At 44.4% G+C, this 25,177-nt stretch overlaps 1 protein-coding gene and 1 pseudogene across 1 annotated transcript in view; both read right to left on the bottom strand.

Annotated features, from left to right (window-relative positions):
* LOC127225865 (phospholipid-transporting ATPase FetA-like) overlaps nucleotides 1-10,861 on the bottom strand; it is a 115,642-nt gene extending 104,781 nt beyond the window's left edge. The window contains 1 exon segment of the mRNA XM_051189490.1: nucleotides 10,826-10,861. Within this exon segment, the coding sequence (XP_051045447.1) occupies nucleotides 10,826-10,861 (36 nt within the window).
* A 2,843-nt stretch (nucleotides 10,862-13,704) lies between these two features.
* LOC127225872 (protein unc-13 homolog B-like) lies at nucleotides 13,705-25,063 on the bottom strand (annotated as a pseudogene).
* Between the last annotated feature and the right edge of the window lie 114 nt (nucleotides 25,064-25,177).

Genomic DNA, 25,177 nt, shown 5'->3' with positions numbered 1-25,177 from the left:
AAGTCAGGATGTAAAAAACAAAAATAATAAAATTATTTTTAAAAACTTTAAAATTGTTTATTTGTTTATTTATGTGCATGTGTGGTCTGTGGGTAGGAGAAAGAAAGCAAAAAATTTCCAAAATCAAGTTTCTATCACAATTTAAAAATATACTAATTTGACACATATGTTGGGGGAAATATGATTAAATTATTTATTTATTATCAGCTTACAAAGAATTGGGTTTCATCATCACATCTTGAAAACAAAATTTGCTTTTGCTGTCTCTCTCACCTGACTTCCCATTCCCCCTCCATCCATCATCTTGTCCCACCTTGTACCATCTTTTCCGTGTTCACCTTTTGCCCCCCCCCCAACATACACTTTCTTAATTTGGTCTCCTATCTAGTCTTATAGTCAATACTCACTCTCAGATCCCAGATATTAGAAAGAATTAGACATCTATCTTTCTGAGACCTCACATAATACTTCCCAGGTCCATTGATTCCCTATAATTTTACTTGTCCCACTGTGCATCTATGCCATTCTTCAGGTGACGGCCACCTGACTGGGTCCATCTCCTTGCTACTGTGAACAGATTTGGAAGTATCTCTGTGGGAGGATATGGAGGCCTTTAGGTATGTGTCCAGGATTGGTATACTTGAGTCATATGGTGGTGTTATTTTTAATTTAAAACATTAAGACTATCATTACTGTGTGAGGGCACACGGTGTGTGTGTGTGTGTGTGTGTGTGTGTGTGTGTGTGTGTGTGTGTGTGTGTGTGTGTGTGTGTATGGGTCAGAAGAAAACCTGTGGAGTCCATTGTCTCCCTCAATCCTTTATGTGATTCTGGGGCCCAAACGCAGGTCATCAGGGTTATGCAGTGAATGCTTCTGTCCACCAAGACTTTGCATCGGCTCTATCTCGATTTCCATAGTGGTTATACTAGCTTACAATTTTACCAGCAGTGGATGAGGATTCCTCTTTTCCCACAGTCTCGCCACTATTATTATTATTATTATTAATTGTCTTGATCATAAGTCATTCTGACTGGAGTAAAATGGAATTTCAGAGAAGTTTAATTTGCATTTCCCTGATGACAAAAATTCATATGTGAGGCCAGGGAGAGTGGTTCATGTCTTTAATCCCAGCACTCAACAAGGTAGAGGTGTGTGACTCTGTGGACGTGAGGTCAGCTTGGTCTATATAGTGAGCCCCAGACCAGCTAGTGCTACGTAGTAAGAACCTTTTTTAAAAGGAAAACAACAGCAATAACAACAACAACAACAACAACAACAACAACAAAAAACCATCAAAACATCACCACCACCTAATCAATCCTATGGGTACACAAAAGGCACGCCTATCTAAAGGAAATCCTAAGCAGACCAAAACGAAACAAAACAAAACAAAAAACACCTGGAGGTCATGATGCCTGACCTCACATTTCACTCCTGAGAGTAAATGTGTGATGAGATCAGCCTGGTGCTGGCACAAAGACATACAGATAAATCAGTGCAATAGGACAGAAGACCTAGAGATAATATCCACACAGCTGTGGCCACCTCAGTTTTGACAAAGGCATCCAAGAACATACACTGGGAAAAAAGAACTCACTCCAACAAATGCTGCTGCCAAACCTGTGCATGGATTTGCAGAAGAATGGACTTAGATCCATTGCTCTTGCTCTGCATCCAATGCTGAAGCTGCTAGAGAGAGCACAGAGAATACATCTGAGGTCACAGGCATGAGCAAGAACTTTCTGGCCAGGACTTAAGAGCACAAGAAATAGTTCCAAGAATCAACAAATGGAATTACAAAAAATTAGCAAGATTCTGTATGGCAGGGGAAATGAACAGCAGAGGGGACAGATGGCCTACAGAATTGGGGAAAATCTTTGCCCATGGAATTGATATCTAGAATATATGAAGAACTGCAAAAATTAAATACTAAGACATGAAACTGCCAATCAATAAATGGGATAATGAAATGAACAGATAATTCTCAAAAGAAGAAAACAAAAGGGCAGTCAATGTTTTTAGCACATTTGATTTTGAATTAGTTTTTGATCATGACACCCACATTCAATTTTGTGACAAAATATGGGATCGTGACCCAGTTTAAGCAGCTCAGTTCTAGCCAGATGTGATGGTACAGGAGTTAATCAGCTACTTGGGAGTGCAAAACCTTCCTGGACCATGGTGAGTTCAAACTCGACCTGGGCAAGTAAGGGAGACCCTGCCTCAAAATAAAAGGTAAAAAAGAGGGATGACGCTACAGCTTGTGGTAGAAGTTTGCCCTGTATTCAGCCCCCTGTACTGAGGAGAGCGGGCACAGGAGGCTGTGTTCTTGTACCTTATCGCAAAGCATCGTTCTCATCTCTGTTTCCCTCTTAGGAGCTTTTCCTAAGTGACAATGCCTTTCCTTCATATCTCTCGGCATGAGTCTCCCAGAACTCTGTAGACCAGGCTGGCCTCAAACTCACAGAGATCCGCCTGCCACTGCCTCTTGAGTGCCAGGATTAAAGGTGTGCACTACCATGCCAGGCACCTATTGTTCTATGGGGGGGGGCTGTTGGTTAGACAATCCCAAAGTTAACCTCCTGCTTAACACTCCCCTGAATATTGTGCCCTGAAAACTTAAAAAAAAAAAAAAAAAATAGGGGCAATGACTCTTGTCTGGCTACTTCCTTCTAGATGAGAATGTTGTTATAATGGGGGCCAGAGATACCTCTGGGCAGGGCCAATCCAAGAACACTCTAGAAAAAAATGTCTTAACATTTATTGAATATAGATATGTATGAAAATGTGCCACATCAACATATGGAGGCCACAGGATACTTTGTAGGAATCCATCATGCGGGTTCCAGGTATCAAACTCAAGTTTTCAGGCTTAATAGCAAGTGCCTTTACCCACTGTGCCATCCAAGGATGCTCTATAGGAGGTGGTCATGGTGGTCAAAGTTTGGTATCCCTTCTCAGCATCATTTGATGTTTTAGGGTAGAATCTTATCTGTAGTCAAAGCTGCCCACGAACAACACCAGACATTACTGGGAAGCCTCCAGTTTCCCCTGGTGTCAAATTCAGCAACAGTGGGTATTCCTGTGCTCCCAAATGAAAAAGTCCTCATGAAACACAGTAGAACAAGCCGTCCAAAGTTCAAGTAGCACAAGCAAGGAAGCAAGAACATGCTCTTTGGACAGGGGGCAGAGCTCACGCCAACAGCTGCTATGGCATCTGAGCTACCGACCAAAAACCTTAGTGGCTTCCATGTGCTACTCAGTGAAGCCCAGCTGCCGTCAACAGCTTCACATTCAAGATTCTCGGATTTGTACCCTGATCACTCCTTTCACGTTTCCCTTCCACTAGTTACCATTACACAAACTGGTCCATTTGCCCATATTTTCCTCATCTATGCTACTGTTCATATTGTCACTTCTAAAAGTGATGCCTTCCTCCATCTTAGAGTCCTTCAAAGCTATCTTACAAAGGCCAGTGCAAATTCTGGGAACTTTGCAATGAAGTTTCTATGCTCCCACAGACAAAAATACTTTACCTCCCAACTCGCACAATACTTTAATTTTGTTTTCTAAAAACAAATCATTGTTCTTTGTGCTATAACAATTTTTTTTAAATTTCATCTTCTTTACCAGTCTAGTAACTGGAACCATATTTATTCCTATGTCTTCTAAATAGGAAGAGGTTTTTTTGAGGAAAGGAAATTGATTAAGGAGTGAACACAGGGTGGGCAAGATGGTTCCTCGCCATGTTTGCATGGTCTATAGGAGAACCAATTCCTGAAAGTTGTCCTTTGATCTTTACACACACACACACACACACACACACACACACACACACACACACACACACACAATGAAACCATTTGTTTAAAGAAGAGTAAATACAAACAATGGGTAGATTTATTTAAAGTACCAGTTCAAGGGAAAACTCCATTACATCATTACAATGATGTCTCTTGCTGATAAATTCAACAAGACAGTTGCTACAAAGTGTATTATCTGGTTGATGCTGACAATCAGTTCTGAGACCTGTGTGTCCCTCAGCTAAAAGCAATCCAAAGGAATCCAAAAGCAATCCTTAGCTGCCCTACTTCATTAGAGACAAATATGGTAGCCACAGAGTGAGGCACTCCTGTAACTAACTTAATCCAGCCTCCTACACTGGGGCACTATGGGCCTTACACAGTTCTAAGCCTTATTTGTTTTTTTGTTTTTTTGTTTTTTGTTTTTTTTTTTGTTTTTAACAATTCAGAATTGCTTTCCAAATGAGCATGGTAATGCACCCCTATAATCCATGCACTCAGGAGACAGAGGCAGGAGATCTCTCTGGATCTGAGGCCAGCTTGATCTATACATAGAGAGCTCCAGGCCAGCCAGGTCTACATAGTGAAGGCCTGTCTCAAACCTAACAAAACAGAGAATTGCCTTCTGTGTCCACCTCCACCAAGAATGCCTGGGCTAGGAGTCATTCTGGATCTCTGATAAACTTTTAGGGTCACTCTGACTTTGGAAATTGCAGAATTTCAAAATCAGAAGGGCACTGGGAGCTATCTACTTCACCTTCCACACCAGGGTGTTTAAACACTTCCAGTGAAAAAAACCTCTCCAGACATCTTTCCCATTTTCAGCCAGCTCGGTTTATACATTCCTTTATGCATAACTTTCTCCAGACTCTTATAAAACATGGAAGGCTATAAAGGGCCAATAACAGGGTTTGCCTAAATTGATTGTGAATTCTTCCCAGCTGGCCAGCACTGAAACAAACACGCACCCACCCCTCGAGTGGGCACTGGACAGTCTCCTCTATGGACATCTTCCACCAGAAGACAGTGTGGCCTCTGGCTTAAGAGTTACGCTCCAGGATTATGAGCCTTCACATCTAGCCAGTCCATCTGCCTGCTACATGGCCAGCAATGAAACAAACTATGAGCACTTTACTTTTTTCTAGCAATAATCTTGAATACCCCAGCTTTCCTGTTTGCCCTAATTCTCAAATGCACTCTGCTCCATGTTATCCATCTTAACATTTGCAGGAATTCCTCTTCTCCAGCTTGTCACTCAAAGATTTTTTATACCTTCTCTTGTGTTCTCCTGTCCTCTCTGAATTCAAGACCAACAAAGGGCCAAATGACTGGGCTTATCCATTCAAACATGGTCTAAGCAAGAGATGGTCCAGTAATCTCAATTAAACTGATATATTCAACAATAGTCTGTTGGATTACTCCTGTCTCCCTTGAATGTTCAAAAATTAGAAATGTATCTTAAGCTTTGTGAAAGGTATTTCCACCAAGGTTATCATAGCATAGCTTTCTGCTTTCAAATCTTCAGAATTAAATTACTTACCCATCTGTGCCAATTCTTTGAATATTGCTCTTATTGCCCTCTAAAAAGAACACACTCTTCTCATGAACAAACTAATACCATCAGGGGGTACAACCAAACTCAATAATAATCTCAAGTTCAGTTTTGCAATCTGTTTCCTTTTTGACTCTGGCAAAAGTAGTTCCAACCAATGTCAGAAGAAAATCAAGTTTGAATTCTAGCCAAGTTTCTTGCAGTTCATTTTTTTTTTCTTTTCTTTCTTTTTTCTTTTTCCTTTTCTTCTTGAGACAAGGTCTTATGTAACTGAAGCTTGTCTAGAACTCACTACATACCCAGGCTGACCTTGGACTCTTGATCATTCTTCCTCCATCTCCCAAGTTCTGGACTTACAGATATGCTACAACACCCAGCATGCTATATAAATTCCCCCCAATTCCAGTCACCTGGTGATTGAACCTAGGGCACTGTGTGCATGGGAGGCAGGCCTCCTATGCCAAGATGGATCCCAATCTGTAAGGCGTTTCTACAGGGATGTCAGTTCAATGCTTTAACAAATGTCTTGAAAGCATGTGAGTGGAACACAGTACCATGCATGAAGAGGCAAAACCAGTTACGTGTTTCATCTCAGAGAAACAACACCTCAGAATGAAACAAAATCGGCTTGTCAGTTAGCTGGCATCCTAATGTTATAATAACTACCATCCATCAAGTTTAGTATGATGGACACTAACTCAGTGCTTTACATCAGTTATCTTGCTTTTTATTTTAAAATTATGTGTCTGTGTTTGTGTGGGAGTAAGTGCACTTGAGTGCAGGTGGCTGTGGAGGCCAGAAGAAGCTGGAGTCACAGAAGATTGTGGGTGCTGGGAACTCAACTTGGGTCCTCTGGAAGGGCAGCAAGTGCACTTATCTGCAGAGATATCTCCAGCCCCTCTCATTTTGTTTTTGAGACTTGGATTCATTATGCTGCACCATGGCCTTGAACTCACAATCTTCTGCCTCAGCCTCTGAATAGCTAGAATTACAGGCATATGCAGAACCCAGTTCATGATGAAATAAAACAACTCGAAGCATAGCATGTAGTCAAGTACTAATAAAATCAAAATAGTGGGTCAAGGCATCAGCATTATCTAATATCAAGTGATTCCAATGTGTATTCAAAGCTGAGGACCATTCGTATATACTTCCTCATATGCGATAAAGGAACTCAAGGTCTAAATAATTTAACATGATCAAGGCTCACTGAATGAAAAACCAGGCGATTCTCTAGTGAATGATTAAAAACTCCTATGCCAGAAGTTGAGGCTACTGTATAACTTTTCAATGACTTCTTACCTTTCTCCCAGTAAAAGCCAAAGTCATTATAATGTGCAACAGACCCCAGCAGAAGTACTTTCTCTCTCCCTTCATTCAGTCAGTTCAGCTACACTTTGAGACCTTGGCTAGAGAAGAAGCTATTTTGGTGTGTATGAAAGGACCTAATGTAAAGTGGGCATTCAAGGGTATTAAGGCTCCATAATGGGCACTTCAATATACATCACAGAATCTTCACAATCACTCTCCAAAGGCATTGGCATCTTCACACAGAGAAGGAGACTGAACCTACGGTATCTTAACTCAAGGGATGCTGCACTATATGGAAAGCATCTATAATGGCAATTTGTTCCTGGAGAAAATGTTGAAGATTTCCTCTCCCATCCTCCAACTCGTCTGTGCTGGTCTGGGAAGCTGACTATATCCCTCATACTCTCTGGATTCTAGACTGTCGTGAAGGTGTTACCAATGAAAAGTACTAGCTGGCAGCTGAGAGACACAGGAAACATCAGGGCATTTGTTTCTCTGCACCTTGCTCAAGTTTCTGCAGTGGCTTCTTACCACTCTGTCTGGAAGCCCCTTCTCCCAGAGCTGTAGCTCTAGTATAAACAGTTCTTTCCTTTTATCCCCTTCAGCCTTAGAGCTACTCGTTTCTGTTGCTATTCCTCTTGTGTTCACTTCTTGCTCGTCCCTTTATAACTATCTCTATGACTATATCAACTGTCTTTTTGCCAAGACTCTGACTGCTACATTAGGAAGATAATATACGGGGGCTGGAGAGATGGCACATTGGTTAGGAGCACTGGCTGCTCTGACAGGGTCAGAGTTTGAGTCCCAGCGCCTACAACAGGCAGCTCACAACAGCCTGTACTCCAGCTCCAGAGGCATCTGACACCTTTGGTTCAGTGGGCACTGGCACTCAGGTGCACATATCCATACATGAAGGACTACTGAACAGGGTTAACTCTGTTAACTACTGTTGTGCTGAATCTAGTGTGACTTTGGTACTTGTCCTTACAGGTCTCTGACTGTTCAGCTTTTTCACTAGGGACATCCTAGGAAAGCAACACATCCATTAAGCTAGGGAAGCTCAACAGGAAAGAATATCCGAGGTCACCTTATCTCCTTATTTCACAAATAAGGCTACCTGGGCTGACACACAGTCCTTTTCACAGTTACTCGGCAGCAAAGTTAAGTCTAGAAGTTAGGTTCTTCCTACCGCTTCAATATGGTGTGGAGTCTGCACTACATACTTAGTAGGTAATTAACATGCTGATGACCATCCCTAAGTTTATAAGGGCTATTTGTCTCTTATTTCTCATCAAATATGTTTTTTTTTTTTTTGGACCTGAGACTAAGCAAGACAAATTCCTTAAAAGTTAATTTATCAGAGCCCAGAGGATCCTGCATAAGACTTCTTTATTTACATAGAGAAAACATAGTTTTCAAAGGGCTCTTATGTATGTGAGCCCATTCCAACCCGCCAGAGTTAGATATGGAAGGAATTACTAGTCCAAATAACAACTGCAGCTAACTGTTGTGTAAAGACCAGACTCCTCAACAGTATGCCTCAGAGACCCATGTTCATGTCTTCTGATTTCTGCTTCAATACCATCTTTGCATTTTATGTTGCTTTCTAAACTTTGCTCTTTTGCTTCTGGGTCTGGGAAGGTCATGAGGGTAATATTCATAGTGAATGGGCATCTCACACATTTGCTGTGTCCTTAAAAATCCACTAGTTCAGGTCTTCTAACCTGTATGAAGGGGCTGGAAAGATGGCTCAGTGGTTAAGAGCACTCACTGGCTGCTCTTCCAGTGGTGTTGGATTCCCAGCACCCACATGGCAGCTCACATCTGTCACTAACTCCAGTCCCAGGGGATCTGATGCTCTCTTCTTGTAAGGATGGAAAAATTTAGCCTAACTCTCCCTAGACCCTGCCCCCTAGCAGTGAATAGGCAAAAAGGTCATATTCTTGACTGTTTATGACTGCACCTGTGAGTGAGTGAACACAGGAAATGAGCCTTGTCACACCACCCAGAAGCCCTAGCAAAAGCAGACTTCCTGGGCTAAGCGTGAGCTTGGATAGTTCAAACTGACTGGTCCGCTCTGGATGCTATGAGATGATTGGTTTATGATGCGAGGGCTTTGTTGTAACCCTATAAAAGCTGTCTAAATCCTGTGGGGTTCCCAGTCCTCTCTACCTCCATGTGGAGTGGACCCCAGTGCACTGGAATATAAAAGACCTCATGCTTTTGCATCAAGACCACTTCTCGTGAGTGATTGGGGGGGGGGCGCCTTTCCTGAGTAGGGGCGTGAGGGCCCATGCATTCTGCAGGTCTTTCATTCTGTCCTCCAAGGGCACCCACACATGTGGTGTACAAACATGTAGTCAAAACATATTTATATATATATATATATATATATATATATATATATATTTAAAATAATTAAAAATAACCCTATCAACCCATCCTATTGTAGTATTATTTAACATTGTATTTCTATACATAGATTTTGGTATAAATTCTTAATATAGCTACTAGTAAAGGGTTGCTTTGCTCTGTGTGTGATTAGACTCAGCCTAAAGACAATTATCCCAGCAAAAGGTATCATTGTGTGTTCTTGAGTAAAAGGGACAGCACTTCTGATCCTTTTTCCATTGGGCTAGGCCCTTGCCTGGAGTCAGACTATTTGAGACTTTAGTAAAGGGACATATTAGAGTCAGGCCCTTTTGTGACCAGGTATCCACAAGAGAGAAAATACCTTGTCTTTACCTTACCAAAGAGAAACTGAATTATGAATGGATGGGTCCTCTTCATACGAGCCAAGGCTCTTTCAGATATTTTGCTTGAGTTCTCTTACTCAAACTATTTTGGTATGGACTTCACCCTGGATTCGAACTCCCAGTATGACCTCTGGTACAATCAGAGCATTTCAGGAGCCGCAGTTAATTTTAACACACATAACATTTGGATTTCAGTTTTCATTAGGAGCTAAAATACCAGCTAAGAAAATGGCCCTAAGTTCTAAACCAAGGGTCATATATTCAAATGCCTACTACATGGACAGCCCAGGAGGAGAAACAGGAAGTGCAATGTGTGGTGAACTGTTAAGATTATTTTAATGTTGTTTCTTAGCTTTTACTAGTTGCTTCATGGGAATGTGAACTCAACTAACAAATCTTTCAAATTTCAAGACCTGAAAATGTATATTTATAACTTAAAAAAAAAAAAAGTTTTGTGTTTTAACTGGGCGGTGGCCGCGCATGCTTTTAATCCCAGCACTTTGGGAGGCAGAGGCAGGTGGATCTCAGTGAGTCTGAGGCCAGCCTGGTCTACCAAGCAAGTTCCAGGATAGCCAGAGCTATTACACAGAGAAACACTGTCTCAAAAAACAAAAACAAAACACAAAAACAAACAAAAAAAGTAGTTTTGTTTTTTACGTTTGAGAGGGATCTCATGTAGCCCAGACTGGTCTTGAACCCTTGCTTCTCCTGTATCAGCCAGAAGTGCTGGCTGAAAAAGTTCTAGTTACTGCTGGGTGTGGTAATTTATACTTGTAATCCTAGCAGCCAGGATGCTGAGCCAGGGGGATCACTACAACTTGCAAGTCTGGTATGCACAGTAAGTTTCAAGCCAGTTAGGGCTATCCAGCAAGATCCTGTCTCAAAGCAACAATGCCTCTGTTAGTAGTTCCTTTGATAGATAAAGAAATAAATAGCTAGATATTTACATTAGAAAATCTGTTGGTGGTAGAAAGTTTAATTATTCCTTCCGGGTAGACATTAAAAGGAAGAGAATGATAGCAAATGCGGGGGAGTCTTAACAGCCTTGGGGAAACGAACAAACTCCCATAGTTAACAGGAATATGACATAGCTGGAGAACAGGAGGGTTAATCTGCTTTATGGCATAACTGGGCAAATGTGTGCCTTTCAGCAGTTATCTGGATGGGGTTGGGGGCTAAAGATTCCTCTGGAAGTATCTGGACAAACACATTTCCTTTGGGAGCACTGGATAAACCTGTATGTTTGAGGAGTACTGACAGAGCGGCAGTCTCGGGAACTATTACAATAGTTCTCAAGGAAGGAAGATGAATAAGCACCGGGTAGTTAAAGTAAGATAAGGCCTCCACGCAATGTTCTCCTCGGGAAGGAAGTCGTAACTTCTCCTCGGGCGCCCCCTGCTTACCGTCTCCTCACAGCCTTCTACTCCAGCAACCTCCATCTTAACGCATCTTTCTGCGCAGGTGCCACAAAGGCACAGCTTCCGCCCAGAGCAGGACCTGCCCCGCCCCCCACCGCCCCCTCCCACGAGCCTGTCTCCGGCCACGCCCCTTTCTGCAGACCTCACCCCACCACCCGGTGACTGTTTAAGCAGCCTGCAGATCAAATTCTGGCTTTGAAACATTGATAAATCCCTGGGATGGCTGAGGCCAGAGATGAACTCCCTCAGATCCTTCCAGGGGCAGACCACACACTGATGAGGCTCATGAGGGGAGACAGAAAAACAATGCAGAGTGCTGCCCAGAGTTGGTTGGGTTCCGGTGTTTGTCTTCCCAGAGGTGACAGGATAAATGCAGTGGAAAGGCATGCCTGACATTCCAAGAAGGACACAAGAATGTAAAAGGGCACTGAGGGGCATAAGTGCACAAGCATGTAGGGAGCTTTAAAGGCAAATGATTCAGATAGATAGCTGTAGGAGTGTGTGTGTGTGATGTAGTTGGTGTGTCCTCTTGGAGGGTCTTAAGTTTAAGCTTAGAAACCATGAGTGACCACTGAGTAGCTTTTAACTGGAGAGCATGGAGATGAAAGAGGGAGTTGGGCTTCTGCTCCGCAGAGGATCTTTCTTTGTGTGTGTGTGTGTATGGGAGTGTTCCCTCACTCCTGGTAAAAGACCTTTCAACTGCTGAATCTGTCTGCTCCTGTTCTGACCAGTTTGGGTTTTCTTTACAGCTACCGATCTGTCATGGTCGAGATTGTTTTCCTGCCTTTTAATTCTTTAACTGGCAGAGAAAATGGACCCAATCAAGACCCTTAACAGCTAGTGGTAGTGGGATTAGAAAACCGATAGATTCAAGGGGGCATTTCATTTGTAGACATGGTCTAATTGTAGACATGCTATGTGGGCCAGGATGGCCTCCCAACTGTTGGGGTCAAAATGTGAGCTCCCTTGCCCAGTCCCTGGGGACAGCTTTGATGCAGAAATGACAGAAGGTGGCTGCTTTAAGAGTGGGGGAAGAAGAAGGAAGAAGCTTTAAAATGCCTTGGCAACCGAACAGAAAGGATCTGTTTAGCAAGCAACAGATATGGGGCTAGTTTCTTGTCGAAGGTGTTAACAGCAGTCTGAAGGAGTATGTGAGGCCTACATTTCTTGTGTCATCTTCTGGATTCCAGGAGAACTCATTACTTTTGTTTTTCTTCACAGCTTATCTTCCGTGAAAAGAGCTGAAAATCCTAACCTTTGCTGTCCACAACAGCCTCAGCCCCATGCTACGTTCTGTTTCTCTCCTCAGCAGATGTCTGCCTTGCTTCACAGCTGAGGTTGTCCTAGTGACTAGACAATGAAGGAAGAACAGGCTACTTTCTATGGTCCATGTCATCTCCTTCCCTTCTGGATCTTTTGCAGGAAGCTGATCTCCTAGGTCACAAGACTGTTTATCAGACTGGTTGTCTCAGTCAAAATCAAAATGACCCAGCCTAATGACTCCTGAATCAGTGCTCATTCAGAACCACTTAGGTTCCACCACTTGTGTATAACAGGGAGAGGGTGGGATAGGGGAGTGGGGCTATCGCCAGCGGCTGTGGATCCAAAAGCTGTCATAAAATATGACAGTCATTTTTACAGTTTTCCACATCTTCACAGAATTCCAGACTCCCAAAGCTGCTATAAGATAATTTATTATGGTCTAGCCTATAATTTTTGTAACAATGGCACATATAATAATTAAAAACAGCAAAAATGCTTGGTTTGTTTCTTGTGTTGGCCGATGTATTATGAACAATGTTGAGTCCTTAGCAATTTACTATCAGGAAATCCAAGGACCAAGTCATGTCTCTGAGGAAGGGGGCCTTCCAGTGAGTGCTGAGGCCCCCCTCCATCCAGCACATACAGAAGAATGAGAGTCCAAGCTCCTTCTTTATGCTTGACCAAGCCACGGGGAACAGCAGCTGATCCCAAAGAGAAGGAGGAAGGCCAAAGACTAGGTGTTTTCTTCAAGGACAGCCAGAAGGTTGTGGTCATAGGTGAGGACAGCTCTTTCTGACAGTTTCCCATGGTTTTTGGCTTTGTTCAGGGACTACTTAAGAAAATATCCTTGGATCCTTAGTTAGCCCTCAAGTCTGTAAGAACTGTGTGTGTGCGTGTGCGTGTGCGTATGTGTGTGTTTGTGTGTGTGTGTTCTAAGCATCACTCCTTGCTGACAGGAATAAGAAGGAAGTTGGGAGCACATTCCTGGCAGGTGAGACCCCTGGTGCCTGGATTCCAAAGAAATATTCTGCTCAGGACTCCAAAGCACCATGTGAACCTTCTTTGACTCATGACAGATAGTCTGAGCTAAGGACATTAGCTAACTCCTTTTGCAGAAGGTATCTTGTTCAGTTCCCAAGCCTTGTTCTCTATACTGCTCAAGTGACGGTGAATTCTAGTCTGTGCATGCCCACTCGGCCAATCTCCAAAATGGACCTTAGAGCTCAGGAATGTCACTAGTCAACCAGGTATAAGCTCTAGGCCTTCTAAACATCTCCTAGTGATGAGCATGTAAGCATCTAACTGGACAAAGTGTGGTTTAGAGAAGGGAAGAAGTGGGAGGTGGAATGGACAGTTGTCTACCAAGAATAGTTGACATTCTTGGAAATGTTTGTCCCTCTCTATTTATGGAAGAATCTCTCCAAGAAGTAACTCCACAGCCCAGCCTCTAGCACCACAGACCTGCTGGCTGGGGTTCATGACTTTTCTCTGAAAAGCCACAGTCTTACAAGCCCAAGATTCTCCTTGAACACCCTTAACTTGGAGAGTCAGCCTTTTGACTACAAGGACTCTAAGCTGGCTACACAGCTAACTCTCCTGACTGATCTGTACGGTTGGCATTGTCTGAATGGCACATAAGCCAAAGACGTTCAACTCCCTTCCTCTGTGGAACGAGACTCCGACTTGAGCTTCACGAACTCTCGAGCTACCTCGTCATTGCTCCTCTGAGACAGAATCCGGAGAATGGTCATGCCTGTCTCATCCATGTGGATCTTCCGGCCCAATGGGCACCAGCAGGCACAGCTGCCCTTGGCTGCCACGTCCCTCAGGGGCATCACTGCCAGTCCTATCACTCGATCCTCCCGGGCAAAGCAGTAGTCCTTCACACATATCTGAACTCATAGGCCTCTGGGCCCTCTTCATTTCCCAGGAGGCTATGAGCAAAAGGATAGAGGATAGAAAGCCAGAAATGAACATTTTCTGCTGAATTCACCCAAGTTTGACATCTAACTCATTGGCCTATTCCCAGTCTCTTTACCCTTACCACCCAGCACTCCCTCATCCCAGAGCCATAGGTTTCCTACTCTGTAACTTACAAGTGGAATGTCTCATTGTACTTGGGAGTCCAGTTGTTGCTTTTAGACTTGGTTGTGAACTTCCTCTTCTTATCACTTTGATGTGGGCCAACCATAGTCACTTCCACAAAAGGCCGGAACATCCCGCTGTCTGCCACTTGAGGTCATTGGCTGCTACCACTACCCAAACAAGGGAGATCTGTGAGCAATCCCTCCAGCATTCCCAGTTCGTGAACCCTAGGTCATGTTCCCCTTGAGAGGAATGGAGCACTGGGAGGAGTGAGGCCATGGTCAAGGAAAAGCCAAACCCATAAGTCAAGAGCACTTACCTTTCACTGTGACCTTATGCTCCCCAGTGCCAGGGTGTGTAAATAAGTCCACCTGAATGGAGACCTCTCCCACAGGATCGTCCACACCAGCCCCTGAGGACAGATCACCTATTAGAGAACTAGATCCCAGGTAAAACAAGGGCTTAGAATGCTCCCCCCTTACACCTGACCCTAAAACAAGAAGAATCACCCACAGTAGTCACAGGGAAAGAAACAACAGGAGAGAAAGAATGAGGCTGTGTGCTATACTATACCACTAAGCAAGCTCGAAGGTCTTAGGAGAAACTTACTGAAACATGCACTGAGAATTCTCTCTCCCTCCTTCTCTCTGCTTATACAGTGCAGGCTGGACTTCAACTTGGGAGCCTCATGCTTCAGCCTCTTGATTTCTCAGATTATAGGTATGTGCTACCCTGACTATGATATTTCTTAATGCTCTAGCCAAGAGAAGCTTGTGGTGGGGGAATTCGGGGCACAAGACAGAGGTCAAGAATAGAAGTTCTTCCTGGGCTATATGAATACATCACCAAAGATTTGGCATAGAGCTCCTGAACTCTATAGTTGATAGCTGGGTCAACCATCCCCAGCACACATCTCACAGTAGTGCACAGGGTGATTCAGTGTTTGATTCATGTCTGCACAATGTGAAAGAACATACCCTTTTCTGGCCGAATGTCCTCATTAGCAGTAAACCTAATACCTTTCCCATCATGCACTGAGCGAGGAGGACAGGCAAGGCAAGAGATGAGCAGCAGTAGAACAGAGAAAGAAGAGTTGTTAGAGGTCAGAGCTACAGTCATTCATGAGAATTCAAATACATTCCAAGGAGCCTCAGACTGTCGGGGTAAGGTGCAGAAAGAAGCCCAAGAGCCAAGGTCAGTGTCCAAGTGTTCCACTTTAGACTTCAATTTGGAGATCAACTAAATCATGGCACACATGAAAAGCAACTAAGACCAGTGGGACAAGGGGGGGGTGGCAGGCTGTGATTTCCTGGGCCCTTGAATGACAACAGATAAAACCATGCACGTGTGGTCTCTCCGGGGTGCAGCTCTGCTAGTTACCCAGCTGTATCACAATGCCTTTCTGGAGTAACTAAGCCTCCCTGATATTACAGGCCTTACATGTCCCCAGCTCTGTAAAATCTCCCCTGGCCACTTCAGCCACACCCATCCCTGTTCCTCTTGTTTTCTCCTCTAGACCCTCAACTGAGAGCAGCCGTAAGGAATGGAGCAGTACTGCATATCCCTCCATTTTCTCATCTTCAGTCACTTCTGGTCTTAACTGCTTAGATGTCTCCCTTCCGGGCACTCTACACTTCACATCCAGCTCAGGAAGATCAAGACTCCCACACTTGCAATGCTATCAGATTCATACTCCTGGCAGCCTACCCAAGTTTTCTTTTAAGTATGTCTACAGGTGCCTCCTGGAAGGACCCTGCTTTTCAGGACAAGCCTCTCTTTGCAGATGTGCTCTAGTTTGGACAAGCCTGGCTGGTGACAGGAAGTATATTTGGGAATCTTCCCCCACCCCCAACCCAGCTGTCTGGTCCCCAGTGCATAAAAAATCATCCTTGAACCTACAGCCTCTTCTATGTACACCCTTTCAGCTGCCCATGATTTCCTTTAGTTTTCTTTTCATCCATGCTATAGGGCATGGGGGAGCACTTTGCTTTTTCTCTCTAGAACACCAAGTAAAGTTATAAGGCTTCGCATGCATCCAAGCATTTCCTGTCAAGGCTTCCACACTCAATTTTCTTACTTCTTCCCCAATACCAGACAGAGTATAGCTGAGCCCAATAAATATGCACTGGCTAGGAAATGTCCAGGAAAAGGAATAAATAAATACCAGGCACATTTTCAAAGCCCCCTGTTGACTGTCATTCTTCAGCCTGGTATGGGCATGTACATGGCTAAGTACTGAAGGTAAGTATTGAATTTTGAAATCCAAGCTTGAAGGAGCAATTGGATCCTCTCCAAGGGCTAAACAATGCCAATTCTCTACAGGCACTGTATATGGGAGGGGAGGTGGAAACACATCACCCTTGGGCCCTTACCCTGGGAAGTCTGTGAGCGCACAAACGTCTTGATGAGAGTGTCTGTAGTCTGTGTATACAGAGACAAGGCGTAACGTAGAGACTGAAGGTCAGGGGCTCTTCTCCAGGAATGTTTTCTTCAGACCATTGCCTCCTGCGTGGAAGTATTGCTGAAAGGTAAATGAGCACTTGCTTCATGCCCTCACACAGAGGTAGCTCCCTGACGTCCTTGAGAAGCCAGAAGAGGCCCGAAACAACAGACCATTTGACAAACTATGATCAGAAGTACAAAAGAGTCAGCCACAGTCCCTCAGCATCATTTGGGCACTTGGCAGGAGCAGCAGGAAGGGGCATATTCCTGGAGGAGCTGTTTGAAGAAAGGGACTATCTAGTTGGGCAGGTATGAGATAGAAGCAATTTAGGTAGGGAGACGAGACAAAGGCAATTTTTTACCTCTCTGAACCTTAGGGAACTTAATAAGACATACTTTCCTCCAAATGCCTCAATCACAGTTCACATGTTCCTGACCTAGCTATCACCTTTACCAGTCTTGGGACTTGGAATCATTTCTCTTTCTCTCTGTATCCCTAACACTGCCTGGACCTTGTTCTCTGGATGTGCAATGCTAAGAGGCTGACAGCTAGTCTGTCAGGGTGTACATGGGGAGACTGTCTGGAAAAGGGGGGAAAGTCTCCACCTTGATGGTGTCCAATGCCAGGTCAAGGACGGCGCACTGCTTTGGAGTGAGATTCCGTGTTTCCTCTCGTACCATGTGGTCCTGGAACCCCAGAGAAAGCAGTATCAGGAGAGCAATGGTCCCACCGGCCAGCTCACCAGTCACCCCCTATAGATAGCAATAGTAATAGTTCTCTCCCCCACTTCAGGCCCCCAGGCACCCTCCCCTGCAGCCTCATGAGGGACCCCACATCCCAAGAACCTTGAGTTTGGAAAGCTGGCTCAGCTCCTTGGCAGCAGTTAAGATAAGCTGGGTGCCCTAGGCAGAGAGACATCAGTCAAAAGCAGGGTTGCAAAGGGAGTGGGAGTGAGGGGGAAGAGACAAGGGGAGCAGCTGGGAGGGTGGTGTTCTTACTGTCTGGTCAGTGAGTGGGGGCAGGACGATGACCCGTTCCATGGTGTTCATGACCACCCGCCAGAGCTCCTTCAGGACGCGCTCAAAAACCGTCTTCTCACACACAGTGGCGAAGAGCGTGAGGCTACAGATTCAGGCAATAGGCGAGGCTAGGGGTTAAGTCTGGAAAGCCCGCTCCCCCAGAGGCTCCTCTGTCCCATGGCCTCGGCCTTCTTTTCCTCTCAGAGAGCTATACTCACTTGCCATCCAGGAAATCCATGAGAGGTCGCAGCCCACTATCTGCATCCTGAGCCACTGAGGCTCTGGCGTTGGGGGAGGCATTCCCTGTGCCCCCGAACTTGACCCAGGATGTCAGCCATTTGTCGAACACATTCATCAATCCGCACCTGGAAGCTACACACGCCTCACAGTGCAGCCCTCCCTGCCCCCCGACACCGACACTGGAGCAACACTGGTGATTTAGACTCATTTCTTTATGCTGTGTCTCCATGAGGGACAATATGCAGGAATATAGGAAGATCTGCAGCTGGATGAGTATGGCTAGCAGTTCTAGGAATGGCCAGGAACTATAGCTGGTTCTAAGGGCTGTGTACTTTGGGGACCACTGACCTGTTTCCAAACACCATGCTGAGCTCATCCAGAACTGTATTCAGTTTCACCTGCAGCTCCCCTTCAGACTGTCTGAAGCTTCAGAGTCCAGCTATATCCATGGGGTAGCCAGGTCAGACTGCTGCCTTTCACTTTCTCGCATACCACCATTTTCCTCTTAGGGCCATGCCAGGACAGACACCTGCTCTTCCCTCCTAGGGCCACACCCCAATGTTTGCTCCTCCCTCCTAGGGCCACACCCCACTCCAAGCCCAGTTCTCCCTTCCCTACCACAATGGTTAATTCTCCTTCCTAGGACCATATCCCCATGCCTGTTTCTCCTCCTAGGAACCTACCTCTATGCTTGTTTGTCTGGGTTGGTACCATATCCCAGTGGCTACTTTTTCCTTTCTGTAACTTTACAACAATGCCTATCTCAAATGAAGCCACCTTAAATCTGAAGCTAAAACCCTAGCCTACACTTAATTGAGAAAGGGTAGAATACGCAACTCAACCTAGACAAAGTACAGTAACCACATACCCTGAGCCTTACCTCTTTGCCTCCCATGGCCTCAAACATTTTCTCCAGCTGGACCCTCAGTTGCTGCATGTTGTTCATCAGGATGCAGGGCTTTGGGAACAGACATCTCCCTCAGCCACTTTTAGCATAGCACACATCACTCTAGGGTTCCCCACTCTTATGCCACTCCAGGGCCACAGGGACTCCTCATTGTATAGATCTTACCCTAAAGACTGAAATCTGAAGCCAATTCAGACAATTCTCTTTGAACAAAGACTAGTAGCAAACATTTCTGCCTAAATTTGGATAGGTGGTAGTTACACAGATACTTATGATATTTCTATTTATAACTCTGCAAATCTGAACATTTTTATTAAAAAAAAAAAGACTAAGCAAATGTTCAGTGGAGGGAAAAGTACCAAAGGGAGGCTCAGAGGCACTCCTAGCTAACTTCCCATTATCTTGTGGCATGAGTGTCAAGCAAAGCATGGAAGGGAGCCAGAAGTCAAGAACATCTGAGGCACATTCAAATGTCCTCCACTTCTTTCCTCTCAGGGCCCTAGTGCCTGGCCCTACCAGTTTCTCCTTGTGCAGTAGGCTGGGAAGTTCTTTGATAAGATGTCTGCATACTGCATCAGCACCTTCCCAATGGTCTGAGGAAAGAGAAGAAAAGGAAAGACTCCTTAACGCTTCACAGAGACCTTGCCAAAGTCCCATTTCTCATCCCAGAACAGTAACATCAGGAGTTGGCTCCAGTGGTGCACATATTACTCCCAGCACTCTGGAGGCAGAGGCTAGGAGGACTGCTGCAGGTTCAAAGCCAGCCTGGGCTAATTGTGGGTTCTAAGCTAGCCAGAGGTATATAGAAGACAAGGTCTCAAATATAGAAATGCAACATCCCAAACAAACCCCCAAAATATCAAGAAAGTGCAGAACAACTCTCACAGGAAGGAGCAAACTCCCTCTCAATTGCTGAAGAGAACTTAGCAAAGGGCAAGCAGGTAATGTCAGGCTTCGCCTGAAGGCCACTAGGGAAGAGGATGGAGTCAGGCCTGTGACTGTGGTAATGTAAAGGGGCAAGGGTCTAGGTCGTTACCTTAGCAAACCTCCTCATGTAGTGGGCAAGGATGCTAGGGTCTGGGCATTCCAAGCCGGATGATCTCAAAGCTCTGATTGAGTTGCGTAAAGACGTCCACCACAGAACAGGAAAAAAGTGCATGCTCTGACGTCTGTTGGAACTAAGAAGACCACACATGGGGTGACCATCTTTAGCTCTGCCTAACAGAGGTGGTGCTGTGCTCTCCATAGCTTTCCTGCAGATTCTACAGGATGGGGCAGCTCAGACAAGCAGAAGTAAAAAGTGTCCAGCCAACAGCTAAATGCTGAGATATGGAGGAACCACCATGAAGCCAAAGTCCCCAACTTACTCCATCCTTCTTATCTCGTTCCAGGGCCCCACGCAGGAATTCCAGGGACACATCTTCATTCTCATCTAGCCACTGTAGCACAAACTGCTCAAACCACCTGTATTAAAAACAGGAAAACTAGGGACTGAAGCTCTTCCAGATGGAATCTTCTAGAAGGCAGGGCATTGACCTGGCTTACTGTACTGAATGTAGAATACTACCCTTACTCATTAGAAAACCCCCCCATCCCCTCCTCTTTGTTGCCCCCACACTCACGCTGGGTACTCAGGCACCTGCCCCTGGAGGGCAGGCAGGTCCCGCACATATTCATTGTGGAGCCATTTCACCTTGAAGTGCAGGTTCATGTAGTCAGCACTCTTAGCACAGCCGGTCTTTCTCATGTTCTAGTGAAGGCAGAGACACTGGGTCAAGTTTCAGCAGGAGCCATAGTTCCTGGATTTCCTAAGGCAGTAGGTCTACACAGGTGGCTCTGCCAGATAGCTCAGAGGACAGGGAACTCACAAGTCTTACATCTACCTTCCAACTCCACTAGTGCCCCTCTCAGCCATTCTCCAAGAGCCTGGCCCAAATCTTCCCTTACAGAGGCTAAGTCAAGTAAAGTCTATAGTCTCCTTGCTCTAACTTCTGGAAGCACAAAGCAAAATCTCTGGGCTCTGGTGAAGAAAAGAAAGGGTGCTAATGATAACTAGTGTAGATTGCTAGGGGATTGGGGCTGAGGGGAAGGAAAGACAATTGTTTTCTAGTGTTTGTTTGTTTTCAATCTTTGTAACTAAGCTCTTCTATCAAATAGGCTTAAATGAAGAGATATTAAGTTGTACATGGCGTGAATGTCAATGTGAACTTCTAGAAACAGAGAAATCTAAACAGAAAGACTGTAGAACAGCCATGTTATGACAGAATCCTGAGGTAAAGTGAAGGGCTCCCAAGAAGAGCTGAAACAAAGAAAATGAGCTCCAGGGAAATATACAAATAAGGATCATCTGTTTGGAAGCTATGGAAACATAGATCAGGCCACTGTGCTATAGGAAATAAGACTATTATGGATCTGATGGGTTAAGTAGCGAATCTCAATCTAGGATGAAGATCACTCATGACTGACCGAGAGTCTAAAGCACTCATTACACCCACACAGTATAATCATACCTACTCTTTATAGCTGGAATATTATTTTGAATAAAAATCAATGTGTGCCAATAAAAGGTCATAAAGAAGGAGAAATTAAGCAAGAGAAAAGGAGCAGCTGGTATCCTTGGAGATGTCAATGCTCAGCTTTGAGGTAGCATACGTGTTGCTCCTCCAAGTCAAAGCAGAACATCTAGCCTGGGACACTGGTTCTAGTGACTAGTGCAGGAGATACTCAAAAGGGAAAGAGACCTGGGCCAAAGCCTGGAAAGGCTTCAGGTCCTGAACTTTCACCTTCTGGAGCTGTAGGACAATTGTAATCCAAAGCTGCATTTGCTATCTCTTCTAAGAAGCAGTGAGCAGGGAGAAGGAAGGGTATAACACTAGAGGCAATGGGACAACCAAAAGTTCTTACCAACGGCAAAGAGGACTTTTCGAATACGAATGATAGTAGTTGCTTGTGACAAAGCAGAGATGCCAATAGCAACAAAGAGTAGGCGAAATCAGGGACACCAAAGAGACCCTCTTTTCTACCCCATTCTCTATGCCCTTGAACCAGTCCCTGACCTTGAAACATAGAATGACAGTTGCATCCTCCCCCTTAGTGCTTGTTCAACAGCCCACTGTACATGGGGATAGGGCTTCCTGGTGATCCTTGAACATTCTTTTGTTCATTTCAGGACCTTTGAGTTTCTGTATTTGCATATAATTCTTACATTCTCTGACAATCCAGTATGTGTCCTTTGGTATCAGGCCCCAATTTCTACACCAAACATTAACTTAAGTACATAAACACTAAGTAGATGACTGTTCAAACATTGGGTTCATTTTATTTTAAGAAGACCCAAAGAGTTAATGCTCCAGCAAGACTGCAAGAGAGCACTGGGAAAACAGCTCAGTTGGTAAAGTGCTTGGTTCATTAGCATGAGCACCTGAGTTCAGATTCCAAAACCTAAATAAAAAACAGCATAATGGCAAGATGGGAGGTGAGGGTAGATGGGAGGTAGAAATAGGTAGACTCCTGAAAGTCAGCCTATCCTACTCGGTGAAGTTCCAAGTCAATGAGAGACTGTCTCAAACAAAAAGTGCCTTGACACCTAAGGACTGAGTCTGGAGATTGTCTTCTAAGCACTGTACATATACATACTAATCCACACGTGCACCCACTGACACATGAACAAGTATGTATGTATGTATATATGTATGCATGTACGTATGCAAATTTCATGAGATTGTTGTTACTTGTGGTAGAATTGAGGTTAATCTATCAGAAGGGGCAATAATGTTTCCATACCTGTCCTTAACTTGGGTATTACAATATTTATTTATCTATTCGATTATCTACTGTGTTTGTGTCCACATGTGGAGGTTAGAGGACAACTTTCTGCAGTGAGTTCTTGCCTTCCTACTTGTTGAAGCAGGGTTTCTCTGATGTTTCTGTTCAGGTGCAGTAACTCCAGGCTAGCCAGCTTGCTGCATCTGTCTGCTCCCGACCCCCCTAAACAGGGTCTCTCTATATAGTGGTGGTTGGCTTGGAATTTGCTACATAGACCAGGCTGATCTCAAACTCAGAAAGATCCTCTTGCCACTGACTCCTGAATGCTTGGATTAAAGGTGTGTTCTACCATGTTTGGCCTGCATCCAGCTTTCTATATGTGTTCTGGGGGTAGAACTGAAGTCGTTAGAATTGGGTAGGTAGAACGTTTTCCCACTGAGCCATCTCCCCAGACTTGTTTTCTTTCTTCCATCCTTCATTCTTAGACAGTTCTTTCAACTTGATGACCTCTCTGAAATCTCTCTAATTCTGGTAATGTCTGTAGGGATCTGATGGAATACTGTGTCTAAGTAACTTGTTTCTTTCCACCTCTAGCTGTCTTAACACCTCCAAATGAAACAGAACAGAATATGAGTTGGTTCATTTTTCAAAGGTATTTACTTTTTAATACTAAGTGCACCATATATGTTCTTCAAGAACTGACACTTAACTTCCCACAAGGCTTGGTGAGTGCTGTCTCACCAAGGTAGGGACATAAGGCAAAACCTTTAAAAGCCTTTTAACCAGTGTGTGGACTACAATCCAGAAAGGTGAAATGCACAATGTAAATTACACATGTGTTTTGGTTGTAACAACTTAGCACAGACCTTTGAAGTTGTCTTTTAACCTTAAGAATCACCAATTCTAACCCTCATAAATTTAAGAGTCTGAGAGTGATCCATGTCTTCACTCCACCCAAGCAAGAAATGCAACTCTGCTTTGAGACTGTCCCAGATGGCTCCATTTCCTTCTAGATCCACTTTCACAGACTGAGGAGCCAGACTAACATATACAAACAGATAGGAAAGGCAGCTAAATTGGTGAGCACAGATGGGTACAGATGAGAGAGTATGACATAGACAGAACGTGATATCTTTGTAAAGGTGAGAAATGGAAAAAGAATAAGCAGAATGAATAAAGTGAATAATAACTTATCAGTGGCTCTGTGTTATGAGAGTGAGGAAAATAGATTTCTGAGAAGGTCTTTAAAAAAAGGTCAGGTCAATAAGTGTAAGTAAATAATGATATTCCTGTATGTTTAAGCTTCTCTTACTCTTCAAAACTGTAAAGGTAAGTCTAATAATAAGACCATTCTCTGGGAAGCTAGCCACCATTCTGGAACATTCACCATGAGTGAAGCTGTTCTCTGGGCTGGAAAGGTCTTAGATCAGCATTTGTTATAAAGCTGGAAGGAGAAATCTACACCTGCATACCCATTTTCCTTATTTCTTTTGGCTACACCTTTATCCATCCAATGGCTCTTATAGCTTATCTGCCACTATGGCTAGAAGCCCTCTAGTTTCTTACTGCAGTGTTTAACTAGAACTTGAAGTAGTCTAGGAAAGGAAAGAGATAACTTATGAGGTGGGTGGAGCCTGGCAGACCCTTACCCTCCAATGCATATTTCATGTCTTGAGCAAACAGATGCCACATCACTTCTGCACTGACTTTTCCTACATTCAGCTCCTGAGGAAACCTGAGGGATAGAAAAAAACAGTAAGCATCAAGACAAGAGCTATTTGAGTTTATTTATCCCAAGGTACCTAGTTCTTACAAGACATAATGAAGAGAGGAGAGTCCTAGGAACAGGATTAGGCCTAGTCTGGAGAAAAAGGGGGCCAGGGGACCAGTGATAGTATACATGAAAGCGAAGGGGACCCTATTAGTTAAGATGAGCCCAGAGGACAGAATGCCCAGAAGGAAAGATAAAAAGGCACTGCCTCCTGAGGAGATTGAGGCAGGAGGATAGGCCCAGGATAGATAAGCTAGAGGAGAAAGAGCAGGGATGAGCCATAAGAAAGCCAGCTTTATTCACTATGGACAGGCACATGCACACATAGTCTCCAGATTCCCCTTGGACTCCCCCAGCAGTCACAGTCCCAGAAGCCTTTCTCTCTAGGAAGGCTATCCCATTCTGGATAGGCCCCCCCCCTTATGTTTCCACACCTGTCTCCAGAAACAGTTACTCAGACAGATACAAGGGACAGAGGGACATATGGACGGACAGTTGGAAGAAGTGGCACTGCAAACATATAGAGATAGGAAAGAAAGAGGCTGTTAGACAGATGGACAGACCAATCATCAATCAGACAGAGCCAGTAGAATGATACTCACTGGTTTAGAACAGGTGTATAGGAGTTCTTATCCTCTTCTATGATTGACACAATGAGTGTAATAAGTTTGGGCCAGAAATCCAGGTTCCGAATGCTGGGCCCCGGTTCCTCCAGTGGCTGCTCCTGCTTCTTATTCCGAGGAACAGGGGAGTATAGAAAGGGAGATAGTCACAGAATTGAAACGACTTCTTCCATTTTCTTTTCCCTTCTCCATGCCTATTATTTTAAAGCTGGACATATCTT

Source organism: Phodopus roborovskii, unplaced genomic scaffold, assembly GCF_943737965.1.
Source record: "Phodopus roborovskii unplaced genomic scaffold, PHOROB, whole genome shotgun sequence".
Classification (NCBI taxonomy): domain Eukaryota; kingdom Metazoa; phylum Chordata; class Mammalia; order Rodentia; family Cricetidae; genus Phodopus; species Phodopus roborovskii.
Note: the sequence above shows the minus strand (reverse complement) of the source record. Positions and strands in the feature narration are given on the sequence as shown.